Source organism: Ctenopharyngodon idella, chromosome 21, assembly GCF_019924925.1.
Source record: "Ctenopharyngodon idella isolate HZGC_01 chromosome 21, HZGC01, whole genome shotgun sequence".
NCBI classification, from domain to species: Eukaryota; Metazoa; Chordata; class Actinopteri; order Cypriniformes; family Xenocyprididae; genus Ctenopharyngodon; species Ctenopharyngodon idella.
The window spans coordinates 29,635,283-29,662,872 of NC_067240.1; the positions used below are offsets into that span (position 1 = coordinate 29,635,283).

The following is a 27,590-nucleotide window of genomic DNA, read 5'->3' on the forward strand; positions in this document are numbered from 1 at the left end:
TGTAATGTTGGCATATTTATTGCACAATATTCCCACAAAAACTGGGAAACAAAGATAAGGTCAAAAGGAGAAACATTATGTACAAATACATCAATAATATCTAAGCAGTATATACAGCAAACATTTACCAACGCATGCCAAGTAAATAAATTAAAATGTTTGTTGTTGTTGTATAAAGAAATAATTAGATATAAATACATATTCTGGAGAAGACAAGTGGATACAGATTTGTTTTTGTTTTGTTTTTTTACAAAATGAAATAAATTGCAAGTTTCCCCACAGAAGCATCTCGTACATGATTTAACCAGCTACAGTAACCTGCAATGCCTCGTATAGCCTGCTTTTTCCATGTCACGTTGATTAAGACTGTGTGGTTCGACCCATAGACAAAGTAAGCAAACCAATCATAAACATGTACGCTTATATTAAATCATTGCATCTTTCATCCATTTCTCTGTTATTTCATCAGTAAACAATGTGGCTGCAAGCTAAGAATAGTCATTACATGGAGTTTCAGCATTTCAATCCTGAAAATAAATGATTGTTGAATGTCCCTGGATCAGTGTTCAAATAAAAGTCCAGCACAAATCCAATGTAGTGAGTGGTGACCATCAAATATCTCTCTCCCAGTGTGTTCCTCCACAAACAAACAACACACAGCACGACTATTCAAATAAAAATACATCTCTTCATTAATTTTTCCACATAGTTAAAGTGACTTTGCTGGAAAAACAACAAAAAATCGAATCCTCAGAGCTCATTCTTGGGAAATCGTGCCATGGTTTCATCTTTATTGGGTGGATTTACCTCAAGTGTTTAATTTAACATGTTAGAAAAGTGTGTGTGTGTGTGTGAAGGTCTGAGGTAGAGCTCTGGAAACAACAGGGATAGTTCTCTTGTAAACGGATATTACATGATCACTCACCGCCACAATCCATTGAGAACACATGAATCTAAAATCATAAAACTGATTTTATAAGTTCCGAATAACGAAGTCTTTGCTTCCTATGATGATTCGAAGAAGAAGGTGCCGTGAACGGCTTTCAGTGTTTGTTCGTGATGTATGCTTGGATATCTTCTTTGGCTTCTACATTCTGACATTGTGTGAAGAAACGAGACATAAAACATAATGTGGTATATGGAATTAAAAAAAACTCTGTCCATGTGTCAAAAAGTGACAGTTACGAGTGTCTTTCTGGGAATCTCCGGGTTTCGTCCACCGCCGCTACCTGATGGCAGAGCATCTGTCCTGCAGTACGCTCACCCTGAGACCGATCCCAGTGAACACCCAGCCTCCCTGCTCCGTTCCAGGAGTCCCAGGAGCTTCACGGTGCCCGTCCAGGCATCCTGAACCTGGAGAAGCCGGCACAGCTGCCGACGCGGGAATGGAGTCTCTCGCTCTCTCTATATGTGGTCTATAGGAGGATCTGGGCCACGTACGGCGAGTGTGTGCTTGCTATGGCCGCTAGCAGGGGCAGGTCGTTAGACTCGATCCTGTGGGAATGAAGGATATCAGATTGTTGGCATTCATCAGAGATAGCACAACATGCATCACAACTAGTAGAAGTTCTTACCCCAGAACCATGCCCAGCTCCTTCACATGCACCCTGGTCTGTCCTTTCAGGTACTCCGCCAGCATTTTGCTCTTGAAGTACAGTTCCTGCAGCCGGTCCTCCAGGTGCATGATGCACTAAAAAAAACAGAGTCACACACACAGACTGATGAGCTTTTAATGTCACCGTTAACATCATCAGATAACACACTGAAGAATCATGAATCACACACAGACATGATTGGCTCATTATTGATTACACTGGTTCAAACGTGAGAAAGTTGCACTCACGAAGTTTGGCGACAGGTTGAGTCGGTAGAGCTGGTACGTGGACTGGAGCAGGTTGGACACGAGGTTGGACACGAGCACTTCCTGTCCCAGCTTTTCGGAGGGTCGTCTCTGGCTGCTGGCCACCTGCACGCTCCACTTATCTGTGTCTGCGATAATGCAGACAGCCTCGGCGATGGGCTCATCCAGCACAGGATGCTGCACAACAAAAAAACATTAAATTTTTACAAGATTTTCACATTTTTGTTCATTTAAGACCATGATGCTTGGGAGCCATGGGTGGGACGCATGTGAAAAAAAAAAAATATATATATAAATATATCTTTAACAGCAGTGATTGGGGATTGCATGTAGGGCTGCAACTTACGATTATTTCAAAAATGGATTAATCAGTCGATTATTTATTCAATTATCACTAGTCAGATTTTTTAAAACATAAATGAAAAGGAAGTTGTGAGTGATAGACTTGCAGTCTTTACAACGGTCTTCTGAAGGTTTTTTTTTTTTTTCCCCCAGAAAGATATTGTTTCATCAGCTCTATAATCGGTATGTTGTTAAACAACAGCTCAATTCATTAAACGCAATGTAATTCAATCCCTCACAGCCTCGTTTTCATTCCTGTCAAAACTTAAATATGGCACTACCCTGATTAACCCTCTGGTGCTGTGGGAAGATTTTTGACCAAAAAAAAAAAAAAAAAAAAACGTTTTGTTTTTTAATTTTTTTTTTTTTTACCTCATTGGAATGGTACGAAAGTTGGTAAAGTTCAAAAATCATGGACATGATTCAAAAAGGTTAAATGGTTCTGAAAAAAAAAGTCACACTTGTATTGTTCGTGGTCAAAAATGAGCGCATTGAAAATTAATTTAATCTAGTGGCAGCGTTTGGTACTGCGCCTCAACAAAAACTTACTGAAAGCTCATTTTTTTGAGATATCAACCTCAAATTTGGAACACAGCTTGTTTAGATTTATGGCTTTGATTTTCTCACAGTTTTAGAGTAACTTTTTTCAAGTTCACTTTTTTTCACTTCAGCAATAATCTGCCAAGTGTCGTCTTTAAAAAGAGACCAACAGTCTGTGCTCCAAAGCATTCAAGATTTCCGCAAGTTTAAGTTGGAAATTTTTATTTTCAGGTCTATGCTCAAAACGTGTTATAACTACTCCATAAATATAATTTAGTACCATAAAATCCTCTTAAAATAAAAAATATGAAATAATAGACATTATTAAACTAAAATATAGTACAATCATTTCATTGAAAAACAAAAACAAATAAAAAATAGTCGTTTTTGACTGACACGTGATCAGCACCAAAGGGTTAAAGTCAATTAAGGTCAAACAAATACTTTCATCATTAACGAATATTTTTGATTTTATCCGTTAGTTGTTGCGGCCCTAAGCATAGCTATGAGCGACAGTGATTTAACGCTTAGCAAGTGCCAGCCAGTAGCAGTCAGGTGATCTACTGGAGGTGGTGTTTACCTGCACAGCATGGGCCAGGTCTGACACGAGGTTCTGCCTCAGTTTCTCATCATTGGGGGCTCCATGCAGAACAAAGTCCGGAACGTATGTAGGACAGTATCCACCAAACAATGACCTCCCAAAGTTTGCGATGCTCGGTTTAGAGTAGTTTTCCACCAGCTTCGCCCTAGCAAACAGAAAATCTCGTTCATTATTGACATTTTTGTTATACAATGGTTCAGATGATCCTTAGCCAGTGGCTTACCCGGGTAACGGCACCTCGAGCTCATCTTGCCAGTCGGCCTGGTCGTCGCCGTACAACGTTCCATCGGACTCTTGCCTAGGCAGCTCCTGTCCGGCGTCCTCGCTCTCGCTGTCCCCCAGCGCGCTGTCGGAGCTCTCGTTGCGTGGGATCTCCCAATCGTTCAGTGGGAGGGCTTTCGTTTTATCCCCAGCTGTGCCTTGTGAAGGCACACACAGCGATATCTCAATACCCTTGTCCTGCTCGGCAGAACAGCAGGTTTTACAACAGCCCGTGCTGACATCTCCAGCTTTGCACCCACAACCGTCCTTGTCCGACAGTGCAGAGGTCAGTCCATGCACCCTAACTTGGTACCCTTGCAGATTTGGGGCACCTTTTGTCCCTATTTGTGCAGGTGTTGGGAAGACATCATCAATAGTCCTCGTCTCCACAGGGTTGTCATCACTGAAATACTCGTCGAACATGTCCGTGCAGTCCCCTTGCACTCTTGGACTCCACTTTACAAACACGCCATTCTTGCTGTCGTTGGTCTTGATTTGGTCCACTTTAAGCTTCGCCTCACCGCTACTCTGCTTCTGCTGGATGTCCTTGAGGAGCTTCTTGTGTTTCTTGATCTCCTCCTCCACCTTTAGTTGCCGACTCTCCATGTCAGATTCAGGAGACATAGAGTCTCCGATGAGGAATGTGACTTTGGCAGAGGGTTCGTTCTCGTCGTGATGAAAGGTTGTGAGTGTTGAGCTCTTGTCAGGGGGCTTCTTCTCTAGTGGGACACTGGATGAATGGAGGATCCTGATGGGCACGCCACCAACTTCAACCTCAGGCCGCACATCCCCTGAAACCTCGAGCGAGGTTCTTCTTTCACACGGCGAGGTGGATCCGATCTTTACCACAGGTTTCCACCCGAGTCTCGAGCCGCGGGCTCTCCGCCTCCCTGCAGACAGGTGCGTCTCCCTCCGGTACCACGGGACGCTTGTGTTCGTCTGGGGCTTCTCCGTCCGTGTACGTGCTGCGGTCATCAGAGGGGTATCCGCCCTCTGCCTCGGCACCTTGGGACAGGTAGTCTTGGCTCGGCTTGTGTACCGTGACCAGCACGTAGTCGGACTCCTCCACCTCTCCGCGGCGCAGCGAGGTGGTGATGAGCGAGCCGGGCATGACGATGGCCTCGTCCTCGGCGCTCTCCAGCAGGTGCGTTTCCAGTAACTCTGAGCAGCGGATGAAGTACGTCAGCACGTAGAGAAGACGCTGAACCAGCTCTTGACGTCGGCCAACCACCACCGTACGGGACAGACGCACAGGTGAGCCGATTGCCCCATACAAGTCACCTAAAGCAAACACAACCTTATTAACCAAGACAATTCATACACATTCGCCCAAATATGGACATCTATGGACATGATATCATTGCACCATAGAAACTTCACAAGTACGGCTAGGCTTAGAGTTGTTGTTTCTATGGCTGTAAGCATATAAGTTGGAATGATCAAGAATTTGGGCCAAGACAGACAATACAGCAGTAACCTCACAAGAAAAAAACTTTAGACTGCAAACTTATTTTTAACCGGCTTCAACACTAGCTGGTTCAGGTGTGTTTGATTGGGGTTGGATCTCAACTCTGCAGGACTGCGGGTCTCTTGAAGCAAGGTTGAAGACCTCTACTCTAAAGCATATGGTTCACTGTGGGTATTTGCATCTAGACTCCACTAGATGGCAAAATGCACAAATATTTTTGCACTCTTGTAAGCTTTATTTACCAAGCTGTGCCCAGAGAGGGTTGTAGGGATGTGTTTTTGCCAGCATGTCCACACTCGGTGAGGAGTGCTTCTCCAGGAAGATCTTAAGGGGTGGTTGACCGTTGGGCATGACTGTGGGCACCCAGGCAAGATGGTTAGTGAGAACTGCAGTGAGAAGCGCTGGGAGGAATCTAAAGGCAAGAGAGAAACCAAGCAACAACAACATGGTTACGAAACCACCCAGAACCATCACTCATCACTCATCACAGCATGCAATGGCTTGAGAAGCACACATGACGTTACTCAACTGGTTCTTGGAGGCTTGCTCCATGAGCAGGGCCAGCTCCCTCATGAAGTGCCCACAAAGCTGGTTCTTTTCAGGTGGACCCGACATCATGGTGAGCCAGACGGGCTCGGACACACGTGGCATCGTGTACAGGTTGCAGATGGTGGTCCTACAGGGCATCCGCACACAGACACACACACAAAGACAGAAGAGCTTTTGTCAACAGCTGAAACAAAGAGCGTTTCAGTTGCACAGGGCTGCCCCGGCTGGGAAAGACCTTTCAGCATATTTAACGTCTGGAAATGTCATGCAGCCCGGGAATATGGGCCGCAGTCCAGAGTTTAACACACTAGGAGATCAGGAAAAGACTGAGCCGTCATGAGTAGGACTGCTTTCTCCTCTATTTTTTTTTTTTAAACACAGAAAGAAGATCTCAGGACTCTAAAGAAGTCACAGGAGCAACTTTAAAGGGTTTTAGTTCACTTCAGAATTAAAATTTCCTGATAATTTACTCAACCAAATGTTCATGTCTTTCAAAAAGAAATTAAGGTTTTTGAGGAAAACATTCCAGGATTTTTCTCCATATAGTGGACTTCACTGGGGTTCAACGGGTTGAAGGTCCAAATGTCAGTTTCAGTGCAGCTTCAAAGAGCTCTACATGATCCCAGACGAGGAATAAGCACTGCTCTGCGACATGCATTACGTAATCACGTTGGAAAGGTCACGTGACGCGGGCTGAAGTACTGCGGTAGGGCGAAAAACTCATTTTCTCCTCCAACTTCAAAATCATCCAACATCATTGTTTTACCTTTTTTTGACTTAGTCTTTGCACGTTCGCTTTGTAAACACTGGATCGGTACTTCCACCTACATCATGCGTGACTTTTCCAACATGATTACGTAATGCGTGGAGCATCACAGATCAGTGCAAGACGAGCATTTGTGGTTAAAAAGTATATAATATTTTATTTTTTTATAAAATGTCAGATGGTTTCTCTAGATAAGACTCTTATTCCTCGTCTGGGATCATGTAGAGCTCTTTGAAGCTGCACTGAAACTGACATTTGGACCTTCAACCCGTTGAACCCCAGTGAAGTCCACTATATGGAGAAAAATCCTGGAATGTTTTCCTCAAAAACCTTAATTTCTTCTCGACTGAAGAAAGACATGAACATCTTGGATGACACGGGGGTGAGTAATTATCAGGAAATTTTAATTCTGAAGTGAACTAATCCTTTAATACTAATCCTGTAACAGCAAAAGTGAACTGGAGCACAGTGAGGAGATCTCCCACATGTTGTTTACCATTACTGGTCCAGATTAGGCACTGGGAAAGATGCAGATGTTTGCACAAACACCTGAGCGTACCGCTAACTACCTGACACTTGGAAACGGGACAAAATACTCCCTTCCCAAGCCGTACTACACTTCCCAGTACTGAAGTTAGTCTGCAGTGACCTATAAAAAGCCTCATGCAGAAGCAGCAGCTAACAGACAGAACGGATTTAGCACTGGATTAGGTAAGAGTTATGAAGCTCTGAGGTCTTCTTTCATAAACCCCGAAATGAGGACTGACAGAAAACGACACGCGCTAAATGTCCGTCACTTCAAATCAGGGCTGGGTGATTATTTAAGCAATAAGATATGAGAGGAATTCACAATAACACAACTTCACGTGTACAAGTGCTGCTATAAACCCCTACTACATATTAACAATATTTTACTAAAATGTTAATAAATGCATTGAATATCACTGGATGATAATACTACTAATAAATACTGATGTTTATGTATTGTTATACTGCTGCATAAACACTAATTTAAATGTAAAACAGCACTAAATTAAAATTATATTAAGTAAAACCTAATCTTACTGTATTTTAAAAACACCACATATTGATGCACTATGATCACTTTTCCTCTTCTTCTGACAGATCTCTTACCTCACAACCCTGAGGAGGAACGCTAAAGCTCTGGTGTATAATTAGCCCACTGGAGGTGGGAAATCTGAAATATTTGTTTGTCTGTTCACTTGCACATTATTGACTATTCTGGTCCATCCTGACAGTATGCGAGGGAGATAAGGTTTCTGTGGTACTGCGGTCAGGTTGCTCTGGCCACAGACCAACAAGCATATGACTTGGAAGTATGAGAGGGTTCATAGTGGATCAGCTCTGAAGCACTGACACGGACAGAGCTTATTTTATACAGACCAGAAGCCCTCGCAGCCTTCTGCTCTGGTTCCTCCATAAGAGATTTAAGGATATGTTTGATATGGTTAATAGTTCTGCTCCTTTTTATAAGTATTATTATTATTATTATTATATACCAATAAATTAATGATCAGGTTAAAACTCATACTACACAGAATTAATTGATTGTTGCATGCCATTTCTGCTGTTTTAAAGTGCCCCTATTATTCTAATTATTTTATTTTGTCGTCTCCTACAACAGGTTTACATGCATCCAAGTCAAAACACTTTAATTTTCTCATAATATCCACTGCAGCATCAGCTCTTTTCTCTGTGTCTGAAACGCTTCGATCAAGGATTCAGTCTCTCTGAACCCCGCCTCTCTGAGAGCTGCTCTGCTCTGATTGGTCAGTTGGCTCACTCTGCTGTGAATGATCAGAAACCAAACGCATATCTGAATCTCAGCTCTTGATTCACAGCGATACGAACAGTAACGATGGCGTCGGTTTTACCGTATCGATCTCATCAAAGTGGATTTGCTTTGGCAGCAGAAAACAGCGTCTTCTCGACATGAACAACACGATCCAAACTCTTCCAGACTCAGATACAACTACTGTGATTGAGGGCGGGGCAAAGAGAGACGCTGTTCAGCCAATGAAGACCATAGCCGGCATTATGTAAATTAGTTACAAACCTACGTAGGTTCAGCAGGAAGTGAGACTGGATTTACTGGCGACTCGTTTCCAGCAGTTCAGAATCACTTCTTTCATTTGGGAGACAAAAACTCACTCAAATCTGCACTTTGATCTTTGAAACTTTTTCATTCACAAACAGCTTTATTACACACTACATGAAAGACAATACTCGAAAAAGCATAACAGGAGCACTTTAAAAACTCCCCTCATCTGCCACTGGTCAGCCAAACAGACCGACGCTGCTGTCCGTCGAACCCAGCTAACAATTTTTGGTTCCCAAAACGTTATTTTTTACGGTTTTTGGTTAGCCAGGAAAGTTTTCTTAATGGAAACAGAACGTTAGTTTTTGGTTTGTAGAATGTTATTCTAACGTTACTCCAATGTTCCCATAACCTTATTCTAACATTCCCAGAATGTTCTTTAAGGTTTGTTTTTGATTAGCCAGGAAAGTTATTTTAATGAAAACAGAACGTTATTCAAATGTTATTTTAACGTTCTCATAACATTATTATAACATCCATATAGTACAACTGGTATGGAAGATGGATCTGTATGGATGCCTATAATCAGTATTAATCAAACCAAAACTTTTTTATTTATTGTTTAATTAATAAAAATAATCCGAGGACATCAACGATCATATGAAAGATTCAATAAGATTAAATTTGTCCATTAAAATGTAAGATTTTCACGGGGTACCCAGATTTTAAATTTCTTCAGTAACAAATAACAATGACTTCAACACCTTCTATGTTTTTTTTAATATATATAAAGTTGGATTTATCTGATAATTTTGATTCTAATGTCTATATTATGCTGTATAATGTCTACAACTGCTGTATTAAACTAATTTTAAACTAAACTAAAGGTTAGTTATAAAAATAATCAACCTAAAAATAACCATTAGGGAAAGTTCTGTCCAAGTTATTTTTAGGTTATTTAAAAATAACCTCCCTGCAATGTTCTGGAAATGTTATTTTATGGTTGCAAAAAATAAACCTAAAAAGAATGTTCTTGGAACGTTTACTGGGAACAAACAGATCAATGTTCTGACGGAGCTGCTCTCAAGAGAATCCAAGTATGATTGACAGGTTGATTTTTGTTTTTACTTCTTTGAAATGTATAATGTTTCTTGCCGTCATGAACATGATGCCAGAGTTATCGTGTGAATTGTGTCAAAGGTCATCGTGCTCAGTGCAGCAGCAGGAAACTGTGACAGACTGTGTCGTTCACACAGAACAGAAGTAGATTAAACACTTGCAATGATTCAGTATACTATAGTGCTAAGAAACTGCGTGTGACACAAGTGAAAGCGCTCCCAGATCAGTGTTGTGTGTCTCGCGTCACATGAGTGGATTACTGGGTCAAGGGTCCAATAAAGTTTTGGCTGGACTTTTAGTGGATGCAAATAAACAAAACACCTGCTGAGCAGCGTTCACAGACATGTCACCACAAACTCACCTAAACTCATTTAGGCCGTCCACCATTCGACTGTAAGCCAAAGCTCTCTGGCTGGCATCAGCTGACCTGCGGCTCAGTATCATAGCCTGCAAACAGAGAGCCACGCGTCGTAAGAGAGACACCACAGATGGCACAGGGTCAGTAAAGCTTTACACAAAAACACAAATCAAGTCTTACCTGCTCAATGGCACTTTTGAGTTTGTTCATGTGGCTCTCGAAGAGCGGAAAGTGAGAGAAGAAAAAGTCCTGGAATTTGGCGTTTTCTTCCTCATTGGGCGAGAGCATAAAGATGACGCCGATAGCGATCTTCTTCTTCCTGGCGACGCCCAGACTCGGCCCACTGTTCTCATCAGACATGTTGAAGCTCTCCTCCACAGACCTGCAATGCAAACGAGTTACGCTGGGAAATGATCAAATAATATAAAAACAAAGATAGATAAATTGTATTTATCTATCTTTTATTCTTATTTTATTACCAGCCGTTTACTTGTCTTTAGTAAGCTTAAGAACGTTTACTTACATTAGTTAGTTTTTGCTGTGATATCAAAACTCATGAAATTTCAATGGTCTCCAATATTTTGGTATCATAAAAATTTCAGGCAAAAATAACTACATTGTGATATACATCGTTCAGGCATAACATTATGACCACCTTCCTAATACTGTGTTGGTCCCCCTTTTGCTGCCAAAACAGCCCTGACCCGTCGAGGCATGGACTCCTCTAGACCCCTGAAGGTGTGCTGTGGTATCTGACACCAAGATGTTAGCAGCAGATCCTTTAAGTCCTGTAAGTTGTGAGGTGGAGCCTCCATGGATCGGACTTGTTTGTTCAGCACATCCCACAGATGCTCCATTGGATTGAGATCTGGGGAATTTGGAGGCCAAGTCAACACCTCAAACTCGTTGTTGTGCTCCTCAAACCATTCCTGAACCATTTCTGCTTTGTGGCAGGACGCATTATCCTGCTGAAAGAGGCCACAGCCACCAGAGAATACCGTTTCCATGAAAGGGTGTACATGGTCTGCAACAATGCTTAGGAAGGTGGTACGTGTCAAAGTAACATCCACATGGATGGCAGGACCCAAGGTTTTTGCCTTCTTCCCATAGTGCATCCTGGTGCAATGTGTTCCCCAGGTAAGCGATGCTCCCCACGTGCATCAATGAGCCTTGGCTGCCCATGACCCTGTCGCTGGTTCACCACTGTTCCTTCCTTGGAGCACTTTTGATAGATACTGACCACTGCAGACCGGGAACACCCCACAAGAGCTGCAGTTTTGGAGATGCTCTGACCCAGTCGTCTAGCCATCACAATTTGGTCCTTGTCAAACTCACTCAAATCTTTACGCTTGCCCATTTTTTCCTGCGTCTAACACATCAACTTTGAGGACAAAATGTTCACTTGCTGCCTAATATATCCACACACTAACAGGTGCCGTGATGAAGAGATGATCAGTGTTATTCACTTCACCTGTCAGTGCTCATGATGTTATGTCTGATCGGTGTATATACTTATTGTGAAATAAATATGGTGATGTAAGACTTCTGGTCATCTTGTCCACCCCTAGCTGTGTGTGTGTGTAATACACAAGCATGTTAATCGCACCATCGAGGGAAGACGCCGTTCTCCAAGCTGGTGGTCTGGCTGCGTAACCAGCGCCGCTGGTAGCTACTGGCACAGCTACTGGTGAGAGAGGAGCCCGGCGATGGGAACGGGGTGATCAAGAGGCTGCTTAAAGACGCTGTGGGCAGAAGAGAGGAGCAGAGGGTCAGTGAGTTCACACGTCCACCCCACAGGAGCACAACACACACACACTCACACAGGTAAAACTACAGTTACTCTTAGGGAAGGTTTACTCTTCTCTTAAACTAATCTTCTGTCATCATTTACTTGCCCTCATTTTTATTTATGTATTGGTTTATTTGAATATGGACAGTCCAAAAAACATGATTCCAGTCTTGTACATAGAGAATATAGCGTACGCTAATCTGCATCTCGCACACTCTGAATAGGGAGCGGCGGTGCTGAGCGCACATTCTACAAGATAAGAGATTTGTCAGACGCTTAGGCAATGAATCCTCCGCCACGGTCTTGTCAGTCATCTCGTCACTTACTCTCGTTATGTAATGATTTAGTACATTTCAATATGCGTAACAGGTTTGTTTTAAACCAGCACCCAAACCGTTCAAAATCTGTACGACTTTCTTTCCTCTCTGAAAAATAAAATGTTTTGAAGAGTCCAAACAACATTGATTTTAGATCATTGATTGATCAAGATTTTAAACATGCTGCAACTACACTGGGAAAAAAGGGTGTAGGATTTACTTGAAAAAACCTAGGAAACAATTTTCACTCAGTAAATGCTAGTAAATTTCACAAATAATTACAAAGAAACAGCAAGTAACACATTAAACGTTAAATTTGAATGAAGCAGAAAGACAGTATTTTCTAGTAAAACATTCTCCAACAATCTGTTTTATTTACAAATTCTGATTTTTTGTTTTTTTTACAGTGTACAGCTATTTGGCTATTGATTAACATTGTGTTGGTTAAACAGCCCAACAAGGAAAGTAATTTCAGAGGCAGAGCAAGTAATTAAATTTTAAAGTAGTAATTGGACAAACACGTTCTCCTTTGGACTGAAGAATCAATCCAAACTCTAGAACATGTTCAAGTAAAAACTGATTTCATGTTACTTTAACAGCAATTTAGCCTCTATGTTTTCAGAGATGTCAGAATGAAGGGAGACGCTCCAAGAGCTCAACGGAGATGAAACACATGTGCCGACCCAGGCCTGAATTAGCCTCCTCATTTACTAGCGCAGGCGGGCAGTTTTGGGAAGGGCTAAATATAACCGTGAGTGCATGTGATGCTGCATTAGCCAGAACGAGAGATCCCAGCTATGCTGCCCAGGCCATCACGGCACTTTCCATTGCACAAGCTTTTCCAGGTCCTCTGCATTTTCAGAAAGCTGCACATCTCAGATATTCCTGTGCCGCGACCGCAGGCTGAGCTTCAGGACGTCCTGACACCACTGCAGGATTATTCAGGACATGTTCATATGAAGTTATTTGTGATCACTGAATCATTTAGAAAGATTTCTCCATGCACGTCATTATTGTTTTAAATTCATGTTCCTCGTAATCTTGAATCAGAATAACTTCTCCTCCCTCTTGCAGCATCTCTTCTCTGATGACCTGTCACTCACATGAGATCCACCAATAGCAGACCACAACCATCCAATCAATTCCCCACAGACAAAATCAAGCCCCGCCCTACATTATTTGTTCTCGTTTCAGAAGCCGTTTCATTCGGATATGTCACAATAGGGAAGAAAAGATGAGCGCAACTTCCCTTTCATGCTGACTTCAATAGTGTTCAAACGTCTCTAATAAGAAAACATCCTGAGATTTGAGAGCATCTTGACATGGAGATCAGAGTATCTTGGGTGTTTAGTAGGGGTGCCGCAAGAATAAAATGTGTCGAGGTGAAAAGCTGTCTCGCGATATTGCCATGACGGAGTGTGAGGGTGAAATTAGGATAGAATATGCTTACATTACACATCCACTGTCATTTTGCTTTTTATAGAAATAAAAACCAATTAATTCAGTTGGATAACGGTCGCTTCAATCCCATCCAGCTCATCTCACACGAGCCGCACGAAGTGCAGCAGGAATCAGAGTTCACTGGTCATGTGATGAGAGTAAGTGACGAGATGACTGATGAGACCATGGCGGAGGATTCGTTGCACAACAAAGCCTAAAAGCGTCTGACAAATGTCTGATCTTGTAGAATTCAGGTTCAGCACCGCCGCTCCCTATTCACAGAGTTTGCGTGATTGCCAAATCGAAAGCGAAAGTAAAACGCGAGCGCACATTCAGACACGATGTCAATACCCGCATTTTGAAAGCAGCTTCCTGATGCATGCAAATATCTCCCAATATGAAAGCAATCTTAGGCTGGGCTGTGTAGTTGTAACCATATCTCTGCTCTGTATCATGATTGAAGAAAAATCTGGTCTCTATTTGCACTTTGAATATTGAGAAAGTACTTTGATTATGGTTGCAATTATTGTTTGCACTTAATAAAGACTAAGATAAAACTGTGTTGTTCATTTTTTATTTATACTGTTTTTATTTCTATGATCAATTTGTTAGGAGGTCAAAAGTTCATGTACAGTAAGTACAGAAGCCAGTCAGTTGAGTTTGAGGCAAAACCTTTGGCAGTTGTTTAGTGTTGTTGTCTTTTACTGCATATGATAATTCATACTCAAAGTTAGTTAAAACATTTCAAATGCACCTGCAGACTACTTTTATGGTCATGTATTTCATCATTGAGGATTTCTTAAAATCTCGTCTCCTTCTTGTGAACTCAATCTCACGTCTCATCTTGTGTGCTAACTGTCTCGTCACACCCCTAGTCTTTAGCAACATTTTTTAAAGTTAGACATTAACCTTCTTAGTATTCCTCAATCGATTCATTATAAACAATATAACAAGAAAAAAAATGATAAAAGTATGTCTGTTTTCTAAGGAATCTTTTGTAAAAAGTGTGTAGGGTCACTAGAAACCTGAGGTATGTGACCCTTTGTTTGCTTTCAATCATAAACACAGAATATGAATTCAACAGATTAGAAATGCTTTTTGATTATTAAAATTAAAACGGAATTTGTACACGGAAAATGTACTCTCGGGAAAAAAACAAAACGGATTTCATGGGAAAATTGACATTTTCTTAATTATAGCCCAGAAATAAAACTAAACAGTTGCATTCAGTAATTATGTGTCCCATAAGACTCTTCAACATCTGCATGTCCAAACTGAGGCGTGTGACTCCTGCAGCTCACCTGAGCGAGCAATGCCGCTGTCTCGCTCGTCATACGGTCCTCGGCCGGGCATGTCCATGGGGTTGCTGTGACCTGAGAGGAAGCAGAGAAACAGTCATGCAAGAGACGCTTGCTCATCCATACCCACCACCACCCGTCCAGCTGTCAAGGCATCTCATCACCACTGTGATCTACGACACATCAGCACACACACATGCACACAGCGCAGGCAGGAGAGGGCACACCGGTGGCTTATGGGGAACAGGGCAGAAAGAAAACCTGGCCTTGTCAAAGCTAGAGTTCACACCAGCTCAGATCTACACGTCCTAAGAGACGTGATGATGTCACAAGCAAAGCACTAGATGCACATGCACAAAACACAAGTGCCACATGCACACACTCGTACACACACACACACGCGCGAGCCAACCTGAAAAGAAAGAGGCGCTCTTGATGAGCCGGAGAGGACCTTGCTCTGAGAGCGCCCGGCGCGGGCTGCAGAGCTGAGAGAAACCTGTACGGACCGCGGTCAGGGAGAGCAGGAAGACAAATGAGGAGAAAGACACACATCCAACTGTTAGTCAAGTACAGGACACAGAGACATCTGAACGGTTTGGAGTGATTAAACATTCTGTGATGCTTCTGAAAAAGTCTCTTCTGCTCACCAAGGCTGCACTGATCACAGGAATAAATTACATTTTACTATATATTCACATAGAAAACAGCTGTTTTAAATTGTAATAATATTTCATTGTTTTTACTGTATTTTTGATCAAATAAATGCAGCCTTGGTGAGCATAAGAAACTTTCAAAAGCATAAGATCTTTAATTACTCCAAACCTTTGAGCGCTAGTGTATCTGAAGCTGTCAGGATGAAGCAGACAGACAGATGTACGGTAGCACCACACAGAACGAACACACGGTGTGTCTGACTGAGTCTATGGCAACTCGACTCATTCAGGCTCAAATCAATGAACAGTGCAGTCGATTCTGTGGGTGCTGCACACAAACGCTGCTCAAAACAGGACGACTATGTGAAACTGAACTCAAATATACACGATAGACCGTCAATGCTCACAAAAACATGTGCAGGTCATGGTTCACTCTAAAACCAGAATTTATAACAGACTTTATAACTCGCAATTCGGACTTTGTAAGACAATTCGGACTTTGTAACTCGCAACTCTGACTATAACTCACAATTCGGACTTTATATTTCACAATTCTGACTATAACTCACAATTCGGACCTTATATCTCGCAATTCTGAGGGAAAAAAGTCAGAATTGTGAGATAAAATGCGCAATTATCTTTTTAATTTTTTTTATTTAGTGGCGGAAATACCATAGAATGATGTATGACAGTAACAAGGTACCAAAGGGATACAAGTGCTATTTTTGAGATTTTAATTGTCAAAAGTTCATGTTGTTGAACTATGATGAACTAACTAGTGGTGCTAATGGTGACTGGAGCGTGACAGTAACTCAAGAGTTCACAGCACCGTATCGTGTGAAACAGCAGTCAAATGAAGCTTTTCTCAGTGACTGTAGTCTTTTAACAACTTCTTTAGATGAAAAATGGCAGATAAAAATGCTTGCAAGCAGTAAATCGTGAACTAAAAATAAAGTTTGGGTTGCAATGTAAAATAATTAATTTTGACCTGGACCTGTTCTCAAGAGGCTCCATGAGTCCTCAAAACAAATATATGACAATGTTTAAAGCAGCCTTGTGAGGATTTCATATGAAAACTTCACACAATGAAAGAGGATAGACACAGAAGAAAGCATTTACATGTAACATGGAGAAATCAAAACGTCAAGAAGAATTATGCATTGAAAGTAAGAAAACCGTAACAAATGTTTTTAAAACTATAAACGTGGCTCAAGAATCATTTTGATAACAAGAATCTGGGATTGAAAGTGCATGTGGAGTAACGTTAGGATGGTTAGGGTGTGATTTGGTTACCTATGCTGCCCAGGAAGCCGTTGGCCACAGTGTTCTGCTCGGGCCGGAGCGCGTTGGAGTCCTGACTGATGAACTCCAAACTGTCCTGCAGTCTGTAAAGCAATCAAGAGCAGCAATGAGGCAACGGAGCATAGCCGATCCAGCGGTAAGCGTGCGAGCGAGTGTGCGCTGCTTACGTGTTCAGGCTGCCGTAGGCGCTGCCACCTGTTCTGGCTGTAAACACTTTACTGAGCATCAGCTGTGCAGGAGACCTGAAACACACACACACCTGATCAGCACAGACTGTCCGTCATCACATCCGCACACCCTTCACTTCAATCTCACCTTATCTGGTGGATCTTCAGCGTTGAGCCTTTGTAGCTCATGGCCACTGAGCCGAACATCATTTCTCCGAGCATGTTAGCGTCTGAAGAACACCGTGACGAGGCCTGTGGGAAACAGACAAAGTTTGGAGTATGACTAAGATTATAGAGAACGTCACTCTTAAATAATTAGTATTAATAAAATTGTTATTAGTTTTGTTTTTATTATTATTAATAATAACAACAACAACAGTAATAATAATTAGTATTATATTATTATTCAATTTTACAGAATAGTAAAATTACAATACTAACATGGTTGTCTTAAATTCTTTGCCTTTAAACGCTAAACCATTGAGCTTTTATTTTTCGGAAAAACACAGGGAGACCTTAACGCTCCTCTTTGTTGACATTATGAATTTTAGAAGACGATTGGCGCATGTTGCGTTCCCAAATGCAAGTTATAAGTGACCCAAACACACAGCGGCATTTACTGTGAATGGAAACTGTGAATGAACACAGTGCTCTGCTTTGCTCTGAAACATGCAGCGCATCAGACTATATGTTTATACAATTACATCACAACCCTTGTGATTTGATGATCGCACTAAGCCATCTCACATTCTCACAACCCTGCATTGTCTTTTACTCACATTTGGTGCTTTAAACCCTGGCTATGCTAAGGGTGTCCCGTAGATGGCGCCACAAGCTCGTGCAGCGAAATAAATGTATTAGAAAACGTAAAATTGTGCAGTTTATTTTGTAATTGTTTAAGGTCTTTTTTCTAGGATTATGCAATTCACACTTTTCAGGTCGGAAAATACAGAAATAGGTAAAAATATGGACGCAATCACAAACTATCTATGCATCTTCCCCACTGCTGTAGCAGTTTCAAATAAACTAGTATGTTTGCGTAGTTTTCCTTTGCGCAGTTAGTACACCCAAAAATGAAAATAATGTCATTAATTACTCACCCTCATGTCGTTCCACACCCGTAAGACCTTCATTCATCTTCAGAACACAAATTAAGATATTTTTGATAAAATCCGATGGCTCAGTGAGGCCTGCATTGACAGCAAGATCATTTTCTTTTTCAATGCCCAGAAAGCTACTAAAGACGTATTTAAAACAGTTTATGTGACTGCAGTGGTTCAACCTTAATATTATGAAGCGACGAGAATACTTTTTGTGCGCAAAAATAAAACAAAAATAACGACTTTATTCAACAATATCTAGTGGTGGGCGATTTAAAAACACTGCTTCATGAAGCTTAATGAATCTTTTGTTTCGAATCAGTGGTTCGAAGAGCCAAAATCACATGATTTCAGTAAACGAGACTTCGTTACATCATAAGTGTTTCGAAATTTCAATAGTTCACGTGACTTAGGCAGTTTGATACACGCTCTGAACCACTGATTTGAAACAAAAGCTTCGAAGCTTCATGAAGCAGTGTTTTGAAATCGCCCATCACTAGATATTGTTGAATAAAGTCACAATATTTTGGTTTTTTTGGCACACAAAAAGTATTCTCGTCGCTTCATAACATTAAGGTTGAACCACTGTAGTCACATGACTGTTTTAAATATGTCTTTAGTACCTTTCTGGGCATTGAAAAAGAAAATGATCTTCTTGTCAATGCAGGCCTCACAGAGCCATCGGATTTCATCAAAAATATCTTAATTTGTGTTCTGAAGATGAACGAAGGTCTTGCGGGTGTAGAACGACATGAGGGTGAGTAATTAAAGACATTATTTTCCTTTTTGGGTGAACTAACCCTTTAACGCATTTTGCCCCATGTGACATCTGTACATTATATTTTTACTTTCATTCCATTTGTCGCCACATATTTACACAGTTTTTCCCCATTTTAAAATAGTATATGGTATATTATTTCGCTTGTTTGCACACTTGAATTATCAGTAACTTACACTTATTTTAGTATATTGAAGTTTAATGTTTTGATGTGTAAGTGCTGGTAACAAAATAAAAAGTTTGCTTATTTGCAATACATATTAAATATCTGCACTGACTCTGACTAGTGCTAGAATAAATAGTTCATTGATCAGTACGTTTTACTTTTAATATTTAAGTACCTTACAAATGAAGTACTTTAACTAAATTAAAACTGAAAATGAGTACTTATACCCTATTAAAATATTACTCCAGTAAAAGTATCTGTACTTTGATTGCACACTTTGTCCACCACTGAATTTCTGTCACTGCTGTGAACTGACCACTGCACAGAATATGAGAAGCTTCGGGAGTCATCTGTCCACTAAACCAGCTCAAAAACACACGCAGCAAAATATAATGTAATTATTGTTATCAATAAAATCCCCAAAAATATCAAGAGTTTTTTTTGGTTAATATGGCACACCCCTACTCAAACAAACGCCACACAACGCCGCTGTGCATTATGGAGCAAACGTTTCAGACTCACCTGGAAGCGGCTTTGTTCTCTGGGCTCGGAGGCGCAGGACGAGCTGCTGTCCAGTGAACTGGAGCTGCCGCCTGTCGGCCTCAGCTGACAACACTTCCCAAACATCTTCGCCTGCGTCTCTCCACACACCCTCTGCAAACAACACACAGACAAACTCAACAACTCTCCACAGACACACGCTACCCTGTCATCAAGAACAGCGCTCTGCAAAAAACACACTTAAGATTTATCTTTGCACCAGTTAATCATCTGAATCAGTGAATCAACGGTCATGAATCACATTTATAAAGTGTGAGGGAAGAGCGAAATGAATGTGATGAGGCACTAGTGCAAAATATTGGCATGGAAACATGCAAAAACAAACATACAGTGTGAGCGGTTCTTTAAATGAATCATATAAGACGACTCACAAATGTAGTTGAATCAGTCAGATTACTCATTTACTGAATCCATCAGAGCGGTTACCGAATGAACATGGAGTTAAAGGGTTAGTTCACTCATCATTTACTCACCTTCATGTTGTTCCAAACCCACAATTCTTTCGTTCATCTTCAAACACAAATTTATGTTTTGAGAGATTTCTGTCCTTCCAAAATTGTCACTTTAAAAAGTTCATAATCCATATGAACGAAGCAGTTTAATCCAAGTCTTCTGAAGAGACACGATCGCTTTATATGATGAACAGATTTAATTTCTATCAATATTTATATGTGAATAAAAGCCTATCAAATCTGTTCATCATATAAAGTGATTGTATCTCTTCAGGAGACTCTCAGGCTTCATTCATATGGGATTCACCTCTTTATGAACCTTTTGAAGTGTCTGAGTTTTGGGTGAATAAACTTTCAATGGAGGGACAGAAATCTCTCAGATTTCATTAAAAATGAACGAATGTCTTATTTGTTTGGAATAACATGATGGTGAGGTGAACTGGCGCTTTAAATGAGCTGTTTTGTAAAACATATTCTAAGGAAAGCATTAATATGTAGTAAAATGAATGTTTTATTCATGTTTTGAGTTCAGCACTCAGCTAGTGTGCTGCACATTGACCATCATGTGACACAGTGTTTACACAGACACTTTAACTCCAATGCATTTAGTGAACGTGATTCAATAAAGAGCGATCTCTGTGAAGTGCTAGATAAGAGATTGTGTAAATAAGTGTTTCGGTTGTGTGTTTCACTAATGGCTCATGGGAGTCTCATCCTGCCCTGCGAAGAGCACAAAGGAACTCAAGCATGTGAGACAGTCATATGACTTCCTTAACAACTCGTGAGCTGTGGCCGTTTGCTTACTCTTTGCTCTCTCAATGACTTTCTGTCTCTCTCTCTTTCTCTCTCTCTAGTGAAACAATATCCTCTGCCAAAAACGTCATGTGACTGCAGCTGGGCTCCATATCAGCGATCTCCAGAGACTCTAACACATCAGACAGGCCGTTTATTATTCATCTGGCTGCATTACACACCAACATCAGCTTGAAACTGCAGCCACATGACAATATCAGGTTTGGAAAGTGTTCATTTTTGGGTAAAACAACAAAGTGACTGCTGCACCTGCGGTCACATGACAGCTAATGACAAACAACCTGCAGACGTGACTGAGAGCGAGAGAGCAAAGACACGCCTCCCGTCATGTGAATGTGAAAGAATGCATGCACACACACACACACACACACACACACACACACACACACACTCAGTGTCAGCTGATGCTGTTATTACTGGAGATAAGGCTGCTGGTTCACACAGCACTCACCGTGACGGGGGCGTCTTCTGTGCTTCTCTTTCTGGCATCTGAGTCGAAGAGGACGTTCCTGCCGCGCCGCTCGCAGTCCTGGTAGACGATGAGGCGGATCTGGCTGGGCTCCAGCTCTGGCGAGGACCAGCTGAGGAGGACATGAACATGAGTGAGAACGTGGCAAAGCTCCAGCACACTGACTTACACCCCAAACACACTGATGCCTGGGCCAGAGTATCTGCAGGGTGTTTACAATCAAAATTTAAGGCTTTTTAAAGTTCTTCAGTGTGTAAAGCTCTGCAAAGTCCCTCCAGCAGGAGTTCTTCTCTATATCAGTGTCAGTGTTTCTGAACTCCCTGAAACACCTCCACTGTAGTCTTGAGTTTTCTTCACAATATTCCTCATTTAAATAATTCATACGCAATATAAACACATCAAGCAACAACATCAAGACTTCGGAAAAGGGCATAATATGGCCTCTTTAAGACCTTTTATAAGACCTGCACAAATAAAAGAGGTGGAACAGAAGCACACAAAAGTGGCATTTTGGTATATTTACAGACTGTTGAATGAGGCTCAGAGGTAATGTTATGAGATGGTTTTAAATATAAAGTTTTAAATATAGAATTATTAAAATTACTGAAATTATACTTTTAAATTTAAACTAAAACCACCAATTGGTGGCGGCATGTCACTGTCTTTGTCACTGAATCCTTCATTCAATCGATTTGTTCAAAATGGCTGATTCACTGAGGAACGAAGCAAGTGACTGTATGAATGGGTCATTGAATCATCGACTCACCCGTTTCATTCAAAAAGACACATTCATTCATCAATGAAATCACCACTTTTGCTCAGAGATGCGCAGTGGCTCAGCTGTGACTTTGTTTGGAACCATATTTGTTGACGAAATGGAGCAAAATCAGACCATATTGTACCTAAAATGTATGTCACTTAATATTAACTATTTTTTTTAATTATTATTAAACTGTTGTACATCAACAATCACATTTGCAATCGTGCTGATATTTGGGGAAAACAGCAGTCTTGCTTGTGTGATATTCCTTAACTATATCATATGTTATAAATATTGAAGACAAGAACTCATACAGAGGCATTTTTGCGCTCATATCTCGAATTTCGGTGGCATTTATGCTCCAAGCCTCGTTCATTTCCGACCCGGTTTCTGATAATCCGATATCTGATAATAAGATTTACAATATTACAAGATTTACAAGTCATTCCATTTACAAATAATTGCAACAGCAATAATTTGATATGAAAATTCTATATATTAGACTGCATTTTTATTGCTTAATGCACATCTATTTTTGAAATTGTTTTGTCCCATCCATTGCTATGGTTATAGCTATACTGTCATTTCGAGAGTGATTCTCGCATTTATATGTGGATGTCACTTCAGAAACTTTGCAGTGTGTAAGTGGCCGTTGGTCCTCTTAGCAGCATGAAAAACAAAACTTTTATTCAAATTCTTAATGGATTATATTTAGCCTAGAAAGCTTGCAAAGAGCCTCCCTTTACAATCACTACAAAGCTATCACTCATCCTAGTTCATCGCCATTTCACAAACCTCCATTATAATCAATGAAGCTGTCTACACTGCACAATTAATCTCTTATTTACATCAGGTCTCTACTTTGTTTGTTTTGAACGGTGAGTGGATTCTGACTAAAACATCTCTGATTGGCCATTGCGTTCAAGAAATCAACAGGTAAGTCTGTGATTGGCTACATTGCTCAAAGCTGCAAAACGCATTGTAAATAGAATCCGCAACAGTGCTGCATTTTGGCAATTAAATCATAGTCTTCTGAAGTTTAATAATCACATTACACCTTTTCACGATTCCCCAAATTTAAGACCTCTTGAAATGAAAATAAAGACTTTTCTTATACCTTTTAAGATATTTTTGGCCCTTAAATTTGATACAACTGAATTTAAGAGTTTTTAAAGGACCCTCGGGACCCTGTCTAACGGCTCTCGCACCAGCCGTGTGCTGGATAAAGGCTCGGGCTATTTCTGTGCTCTGCGTCAGGGCAGGTGAAGAAAGGCGGTGAGCTCAAGGCTGTTTACTCGTCACATTCCCAATGACTGCATTCATACTCCATCCACATCATCCGCTTTATCAGGAATCGAGACAAACAACAGCGTCATTGTGAATGACTTGCCATCTGAGCGTTGTTTAAGACACACACACTCGGGGCTTTCGCTTAAACACTCCATAGCAGCGAGAGACTTCGACATTCCTCAAATGAGCCAAGAATAACTTCACTACAGGCAACCGAACACACACACACACACAAAATATAGCTGAACACAAAGACAACATGACGCACAGCCTCAAATTGTGAAAACTCAATCACAGACCATAATCCTCACAGCTGATCTGAAGAACTGACCAAATACTGATCTCAACCTTCTGACATCCTCGTCTTAAGCTCATAATAACTAGTGGCCAGTGGCAGATATACACATGATATCACGCATGATTTATGGCCGATACATCGCCATGGCTGGTATTTGGCACTTTTTAATTATCAGTACCAGCCGATCAGTTTTTCTGTTTGGCTGTCATAAGCGGGACTTTTATTTTTACAGAGCTGAGAATGCCAGGACTTGAGCTCCCATTTTCCATCTTCAGTATTTTACGGTCTTTAACAGTTGTCTTGTAAATTAGACAGAACTGTTAAAGAAATAAAGTAATAGACATATGAAAAAGTATTACAGCATTTGTCTTTCTATTATTAGTACTAGAAAGGCAAACACTAGTACACTTTATCAAATGCTGTTGACATTCAGCAAATATGCATTTAAACAAGTTTTTGAATATGTAATAATTATTTCCATGAACCTGGCAAACTTTGGCGAATCCCGCTGTGATATCCTCTGAAGTGTGCATTTGTAGCCTGCATAAACTTTAAACCTTTACTATGAATTTATTTCAACTTTAATTGTTTTTTGTCAAAGTATGCTGCACTTAAATAATTTAACAAATACATTTAAAAAATACTGAATAAAAAATGCAATTTTTATTGCAGCATTATTATTGTTATTCACTATCTTTAAATTAAACAGTGATCAGATATCATATATATTGGCTTTACAGCAGCCATCCTACTCTCCAAGATATCAAACATTCAGTCGACAGGGCTCCAGGCTGCGACCAAATGATTGCATTTTGCGACCATTTTCCTACCGGTGTGACTAAATTTTGTTAGAGGTTGCTCTGGTGCCACCATCACATTGGCCAACTGATAAGAGCTGCCATTTCTGTTGCATACGAGAAACATCAAACGGCAAACGAAAGCGCAGTACTCGTTTGAGCTGCAAAGTGTGATCCGTTTATCAGCTCGGAGCAATAATAGACAGCGCAACGCAGCGTGAGATCAGAACGTTTTCTCGCGGGCCAATCTCGATCACGCAACACCGTTACTATACAGCACTAGGAGATCCAGCGAGAAAGCGTTTGAATTCACCAGAGTATTAATAATATCGCTGAGAGATCTAGTGAGAAGCATTTTTAATTCAGCACAGAATTCTGTTATAAACCACAGATATCAGATCAAACAGCGCTGACGTGTACACCAGGAGAAACACTGTGCCATGAATGAACAGGTTATAGAAGGCTTTTCATTCCACAAATCACCAACATTCAGCATGTTTTTAATGTAGTAACGCTAACTGTAACCATGGTATTATGGCAGAAATACTCGAATGGTTTAGATTGTTCATTTCAGGCTTCGTACAACCTTTTTGAGAGTGAAATTCAAGCACTTTAAGCAAAGATTTTTAAGGAAGCACTTTTAAAAGTGCTTCACGCTTTTTCAAGCACTTCAAAGCTCTAAATATTATCCAATTTAAATTTTATATTTAATGTGATGACCAAAACATTATTTGTACATCCTTCAGAGATGGTCCCCATTTTTAAAACTAAAAGTTTTAAGATGTAGGAAAACTATCACATGGTGGCAAACATACGGAGCCCTGCACATGACATGCAAGAAAAAATTAGTAATTTGTTACTAAATTTACTAAATCGTTCACACTGTTTACTATTTTGTTCCCTCAATTTGCTAAATCATGTGCACTATTTACTATTTCATTCCCTCAATTTGCTAAATCGTGCACACAATTTACTATTTCGTTCCCTTAATTTGCTAAATCGTGTGCACAATTTACTATTTCATTCCCTTGATTTGCTAAATCGTGTGCACAATTTACTATTTCGTTCCCTTGATTTGCTAAATCGTGCGCACAATTTACTATTTTGTTCCCTTGATTTGCTAAATCACGCGCACTATTTGCTATTGCGTTCTGTCGATTTGCTTAATTGTGCACACTATTTACTATTTTGTTCCCTCGATTTGCTTAATTGTGCACACTATTTACTATTTCGTTCCCTTGATTTGCCAAATCGTGCGCACAATTTACCATTTCGTTCCCTTGATTTGCTAAATCATGCGCACTACTTACCATTTCGTTCTGTCGATTTGCTTAATTGTGCACACTATCTACTATTTTGTTCCCTCGATTTGCTAAATTGTGTGCACAATTTAGTAAATTGAGGGAACAAAATAGTAAATAGTGCGCATGATTTAATAAATCGAGGGAACGCTTTAGTAAATTGTGCGCACCATTTGCTTTTATTCTCCTGCATGTCATTTGCAGGGCTCCGTAAACAAAATACATTTATTTATTTTATTGAAAAAAAAATAAATAATGAAATTACCACTATAACCAGTAGATGGCAGCAGAGGAGCACTTATTGGCTTGTTAGCCATTTCCACTTCCTATTATTTATTTATTTATTTTTACACGTTTTGCTTTTTAATTTATATTTAGTCATTATGGAATCACTATTACAAAATATCAAAACATCAAGAATTAGATTTTTATTAAAGTTGGGAACATTTTTGTACTGAAGTGTGAAGTAGCAAAAGTCTCAAAGTCTCACGAAAATCAAAAGCTTTTCTTCAAATTGTGACTGAATTACACAGAAAGCAAGGAAAGAGAAGTTCCCTGAATATTAATGTTGATTATTATTCTGTTTATTATACTTAGGCCTATTAGTTTTATCAGTTGGTTCTTCCTTTACCGAAACTCTTGAAAAGCTTCTTTTTTACTATATTGTGATTTTACCTCTAATTTTTTTTAGTCTATAAAGTATTTAATGCAATTACATCAGAAGTAACTGTAATTAAATTACAGAAAAATTAGAGTAATCCTTTACTTTATCCTTTCAAGGGAAAAGTAATTAAATTACAGTAATTAATTAGTTAGTAATGCATTACACCCAACACTGCTGGAATTTTTTTTTGTATTAAAATCAGCATTAATTAACAATTGCAACAATTGTTTACTATTACTGCTACTAATAATAAATATCATCATCATCATCATCATCATTATTAATAGTAATACTGATTGCCATTTTTCCCACATAACACTGGAATGAGAAGGATATCTGTCCTCATTACAGTGGATTAACTGTTTTCAGGGGGAAGGACAGGTGACAGCGAGGGCGACAAGATCTAGACTGCTTGACAGTGAGCCTGTTGGCACTGCTTCAGAACGAGTCCTTAAGCTGCTGACCGTAATCTCCCGGCCGTTACACAACAAGACCGATCATCATCACAGCGAGGAGGACGCACACAACAACTGTACAGCAAAACCTCTGTCACTACAGCAGCTACAAGCAGCAACTGCAAACCCAAGCGGGCGGCAGGTACCTGGGCTTCTGTGCGACTGAACCCGCGCGCTTCCCCATGCTCGCTAGTCCGCAGCTGCTAAGAATAGCGCTGAACTAAATTCACAAAACAACATGAGACTGCGAGGTGACCTCCAGGCCGAGCTGGACAGCGGCGGGACAAAGACATGCGGAGACGCCGTCAGACACGGTGAAACTGAAGAAAGTGCGACGCGTCCTCTCCAGCGCTCTCCCTGTGAGTGGAGGTCAGCGCAGATCATGTTGGGAGCGAGCGGCCGTTACATAAAGAAACCATCCAGACCGTGACGCAGTTCCTGTCCGCTAGCCCTTTCTGAATACGTGCAGTGGGAATGTTTCCAGGCTGGATTCCTATCAGCTCGCTTAACCAGAGCCGACGGGACAATAATAGCTGAACTTCAGTAGTGAAGGAGCACAGCTGCTGGTCAACGGCACATTTACTCCCAGCATCACTGAAGCAGTCTTACAACAACAAGACAAGCTGGACCCCTTGTTTTTTCACTTTAAATTTTTCTGGATTCCATTTTATTAATGACATTTGAATAATCAAAAGGATGTATAATCAAATTAATTCATAAAACTTTAAAGGGTTAGTTCACCCAAAAATGAAAACTCTGCCATCAACTCACCCTCATGTCATCCCAAACCCATTTC

The 27,590-nt window shown here is 40.5% G+C and overlaps 1 protein-coding gene across 1 annotated transcript; it reads right to left on the minus strand.

The window, feature by feature from the left end:
* Nucleotides 1–27,590, minus strand: fnip1 (folliculin interacting protein 1). Its single transcript, XM_051876695.1, is given in 19 exon segments — nt 1–1,494; nt 1,575–1,690; nt 1,844–2,038; nt 3,324–3,489; nt 3,568–4,454; nt 4,456–4,886; nt 5,316–5,485; nt 5,603–5,749; nt 9,928–10,013; nt 10,105–10,306; nt 11,531–11,666; nt 14,772–14,843; nt 15,181–15,264; nt 16,715–16,806; nt 16,891–16,965; nt 17,039–17,142; nt 19,457–19,588; nt 21,212–21,341; nt 26,941–27,590. Coding segments are annotated over 19 exon segments (3,342 nt in total). The 5' UTR covers nt 26,979–27,590; the 3' UTR covers nt 1–1,415.